Source organism: Sinocyclocheilus rhinocerous, unplaced genomic scaffold (assembly GCF_001515625.1).
Source record: "Sinocyclocheilus rhinocerous isolate Xijiao unplaced genomic scaffold, SAMN03320098_v1.1 scaffold212, whole genome shotgun sequence".
Classification (NCBI taxonomy): Eukaryota; Metazoa; Chordata; class Actinopteri; order Cypriniformes; family Cyprinidae; genus Sinocyclocheilus; species Sinocyclocheilus rhinocerous.
In genome coordinates this window covers 190006-195147 of record NW_015638742.1, presented here as the reverse complement: position 1 = coordinate 195147, position 5142 = coordinate 190006, and the positions used below count along the sequence as shown (strand labels likewise).

At 34.6% G+C, this 5142-nt stretch overlaps 1 protein-coding gene across 2 annotated transcripts in view; it reads right to left on the bottom strand.

Moving 5' to 3' along the window:
* pkn2b (protein kinase N2b) overlaps positions 1–2028 on the bottom strand; it is a 29732-nt gene extending 27704 nt beyond the window's left edge. The window contains exon 1 of one of the 2 annotated variants that reach the window (XM_016565217.1): positions 1625–2028. In XM_016565217.1, coding sequence (XP_016420703.1) covers positions 1625–2018 — 394 coding nt within the window. In that variant the 5' untranslated portion in view covers positions 2019–2028. The remainder of the gene's footprint in view (positions 1–1624) is intronic. The other variant, XM_016565216.1, reaches the window with a different exon arrangement.
* Positions 2029–5142: the final 3114 nt, after the last annotated feature.

Genomic DNA, 5142 nt, shown 5'->3' with positions numbered 1-5142 from the left:
TCACAACACATTTCGTATTTCAGAAGGCGGGCCTTCATTTGATCCAGGAACTATTCGAGCCGTTCATGCCAGACTGGGGAGAGAGGTGTTGTAATAATGTAAAATATGTGAAAAATAATGTGTTTTTCGAAAAACCTAGTATGAGAGCCTGTTCTTGTACACCCCCAAAACAAAAACAAGACTTAATAAAAGAGCATAATAGGACCCCTTTAACTAAGAAAAGGCATACAGCTGGCCTGGTGAGACACTAACAAATGCACATGCATTCAGAGAAACTAAAAGACATGATTTCAAACAACAGAGGTGCCCTGAAGCACTAGCAGAGCAAAGAAATTACAGCCTTGTAATCATGTGTTTGCATTCATCATGTTATCCAAGTCCACAAAGAGTCACACTATAATATAAATCACAACCCAGCCACAACGCCATGAGCATAATGCAACATTTACACAACAAGGATGCAAAGACTTCATTCATTCTTGTCATAATGCCTCTTTGCATTCATTTATGATTAACTTGACAGTTTCTAAGTCATATTATACTATTGTAATATTATTGATAATAAAGTTCACAGGGAAATAAAGACAGCTGCATAAATAATCAGTGTTCTTCCTTCTGTAGCTACCTCATGGTTCAAATGAGCAAAAATATCAAAATTCACAGCAAGCCTCTTGTATAACCAAAAGCTCAAATGCAAAACCTTCTATTTTGGATAATCCATTAAACCCCTGGCAAATCATTATCATTGTTCTTTGTTGTGGTGATTTTTTCAACAGTATATTACAGGGTACAGTAATATCCATGGATAATTGTTGTTTTGGACACAAAGTCCTTGGTTGTACAACCACAGTAGAACAGAAAAAAAGTACTGTGGTTGTACCAAGGTACAGTAGCAGCATGAGATGGTAATAACATGTTACTTGAATGCATACCATTATATTGATGATAACAATATTTATGTTATTTACAATGTACCTCAACATACTTCAGAGAAAGCTATGGTATTACCTCAGTCCAAAACATCGTATTGCCATTAAACCAGTTTATTACCACGGTACTTTGAAAGGCTTGAGATAGATATTCTCAATTTTTTATTTATTTTTTATTTGGCCATAGCAGCAAACTATCGCAAGAGTTGGTAAGTGATTCATTTCCATGTATTGGTTCAATTTATCTAATCTAATCTAATTTATCTTATCTTTATTTAAAACTGATTCAAACATTTGTTTTCGCTTGTTCCCCAATGTTACCCAAGTGTTATAAACATTGGTAAATATTGCCGTTTATTACTATGAATTAGTATATTGGTGCATCTATAAGATTATGATGCAATATTGTTCTTTTTGATGTTCATTTAGTGAAAAACGTATTTTTATAGCATTTTTAATCTTAGAAATTAAGGTTTGTCATTAAATGACTAAACAAATCAATAAACAGGTTCATTTTTAAGCAATTTCAGTGCAAATAAACATTTGGCTGAAAAACATCAAGATATAATTTTTAATCTATTTAAAAAAAAATGGTAGTACAATGTTTTTTTCAGTACAATTTTGTCAGTGATTAAAAACAAAAGCTACAATAAATACAAAAGCTAAAGAGACAGGAGGAGTGAAATCAGCCATACCTACAACCTCCTCTGGGTCCTTCACCACTATGTGTGCGTTCAGTTCCTGAAGTTCCTGGTGCAGTTCCTCTACCTTCTTGTTGGACTTTTTAAGCATGTTGTCCACATAAGCCAGACTCTTCTTATCTGTGGTCACCTTCCTCAGGTTCTCAGCTCCTTCTTTGATCTTCAGCTCTTTGCGGATCTCTCGTTTGATCTGGTCCTTGATCTCATCCAGCTTTTGTTGGACCATGGTGTCTGAGAGGTCCAGATTTTGGCCAAGACCAAGACGTTCTGAAACCATCTGACCCCGAGTATCACTCTGAGGAGCAGGAGAGAGAAAGAGATAGCAGAAATGTTTACAATTATCCGAGGCATTCAGAGACATGGAATGCATCCTGGAATGAAGCATCATTCTCAAGATGCAACGCAATGGCAAGTTCTCAGAATAAGTGGTCTGCATTGTCAGAGTAATATCCTTTCTATGCTGCAGAATGATGGAAATTCACTTTCACATGGAAGGTAGAGTGTATGATCCGGTTCAGGTTGTTATGCAACGGAATAAAGCACCAGCTAACCAGCTTGAGGAGGCCCAGAGATCTCGCAAGAACAATGCAACACCTTCAGACAAGCACAAGGGTCTGGGACAAACAGAGTGTACACAATGAAGAAAAGAAAAGAAAAAGGAAAATCTAGTTAAAATTTTCTAGAAATATACCCTGTAAACCAGGAATTGGTTTTATTTGAAAGCACTTTTATACCATTTTTTTAAGGAAAGTGTAATTTTAATGACTCCAAAAATAACTATAAAAATAACAAACATTATTATAATAACTATAAACATAAACATGTAAAAAATGAATAATAATAAATATATAGGAAACGATTGGAGAAAAGTGAGGGGAATTGGATCATGAAAGGATCATGAGACAGGACTTAAATTCAGGTGCAAGCGCAATTGTGCCATATGTTTGCCCAAAAGGCTATGCCGTCGGCCCGGCAAACAGCTATATATTTTAAAAATTTTATTAGACTTACTGATTCTGACAAACAGTCATGAAGGTTTGCTAGGGTCCTCTGTACGAATTAATTTCGTGTCTATTTATTTACTTTTTCCCTGAATGCACCACATGACTTTGATTTGGGCAAAGTTATTTTCTGTATTAAAATGTGGAATTATCTGCCTTTGGCTTGGTCAATTGTGGCTTAAAATACACTTGTTCAGAAAATATTGTCAATCTCACTGTACTGACACTATTGGATGAGAACTCAAAAACTTGAACTGAACAGAGCTTGATAATGAACGCAATGTCTTCTGCAGACCTGCATTTGAAGTCGTTTCATAATTAATCACCTTAGCCATACCGACAGTAACACGATTATTGAACTGAACTGACTCCACACTGAATCAGAATTGAGCTAAATAACGTCACTATTGTCTTCTGCAGAACTGCTTTACAGCTGAAAATGAAGTGTTTCAAAATAGATGAATTTTGCAATATTAATACTGTTATTGTCCTGTTTATTACTGTAAAGCTGCTTTGAAACAATATGTATTGTATAAAGCACTATTACATAAATAAACGTGAATTGACTTGACTTGTTGAAATGAAATAATGCCAAGCATCAGGCATCAAAAATGAACATCATGTCACTGACAGAAAAAATCCCAAGTGGTCAAACAATGTCAAGCAACGCTGCAACAATAAATCTCATGAACACATAAAAAGGCTGCGTGTTGCAGAATTAGATTAATGGAACAGTTCACCCAAAAATGAAAATTGTGTCATTACTTACTCACCATTAGGGATGCACGATATATCGACCAACATATCGGTATCGGCCGATAAATGTTAATTTTAATGTTATCGTTATCGAACCGATAAGAAAATTTTGCCAATATATTAAAGCCGATAAATAATGCATTAATAAATAATTAAATATTATTGGAATCACTTCGAAAAGGAAAATACAGTGAAGTGCAACATGTGCAGGGCAAGTCTGTCATAATATAATGAGAACATTACTGTTAAATAATGTTATGCAATCTTTGTGCGCCCGTGTTTAAGTGCGTTGTTACGGGAAGAGTGCATTCACAATGGTGCTGCACCTTCATGACCAGCACAGTTAAGTTCGCTTATGCATTTGCAGCCATTTGTGCAATTGTACGTTGTAATATTGTGTTTATTTTATGCATATAGGTCTGATTTATCACAAATTGAAAGCGTTTGGTTAAGCTAATAGAGCGTAGTTTACCTGAGATCATCTTTAGCTCAGCGCATGTAGCTCCAAACAGCAGCGCATATATAACATTATAATGAGAACACTAATATAATAAAACGTTGTGAATTCTTTGGCTAATTTCTCGTGTTTCAGCGCGTTGTTGCGGGAAGAGCGCATCCACAACAGAAGTTACACATTCTGGTTAGCACGTAACTTACTTCGAGTTCACTTGTGCATTTGCGTCTTTTTGTACATATACAAGTTGTAATATTAAGTTTATATTGTATAAATATCTGATTAATGTCATATCTGATTAATCTAATATATGATGCGTTTCCTTGAGTTAAATAAGCTGCCAGCAAAGCGCTTCAGTTTACCGGTGTTCATTCAGCTCTTCAGCTTCAGCGCACGCAGCGTGAACAGCAGTGCACAACATTAATTACTATAACTGGGAATGTCATATGCATAACATTATAAAGAGAATATTACAGTATTAAAAGTTGTGAATTCTTTGGGTTTATTGCCGTGTTTCAGCACGTTGTTACGGGAAGAAGAGCACATCGAGTTACACATCTGACTAGTGCGTAAATTAGTTCAAGATCACGTGCATTTGCGTCTTTTTATGCATATATAAGTTATAATATTATGTTTATGTTGTATAAATATCTGATTCTCATATAGCATAATTAACCCACTAACAAAGCGCTTCAGTTTACCGGTGTTCATTCAGCTCTTCAGCAACAGTGCACGCAGCTTAAACAAAAATGCTGCTATTTGAAACAATGGTATTAATTTAAGATACTTCTTTTTCAAAATCATTGATATATTATTAATAATAACCACCACTTTTATTTTTATCTTATTTTCATCAACAATATGGTTTAATTAAAATAATTTAATTATTGTCGGTGCAGAGTCTATTCTGTTTAATTTATCCATGGCACATGAAGTACACGCAAGTAATGCTGTCTAGTGACTTGTTTGCATTATTTTATTTATTTGTAAGGCTGCTTTTATGTTTGATTTATGTTGAAGTGTTTAATGGCTTTTAATGGTGAGACTTTTTTGTAATCAGGCTCTCAAAAATTAAATAAAAATGTGGATTTAGATTTATCGGCCAATATATCGGTTATCGGCTTTCATATATAAAGAATTATCGTATCGGCCAAAATTTTCATATTGGTGCATCCCTACTCACCATCATGTTGTTCCAAACCGGTAGGAAATTCGGTAACATTTTATTTTATGGTGTCCTTGTTAACTAACACTAACATGTACTTACTATTATAATAACAATAAATTATGGATAATTACAT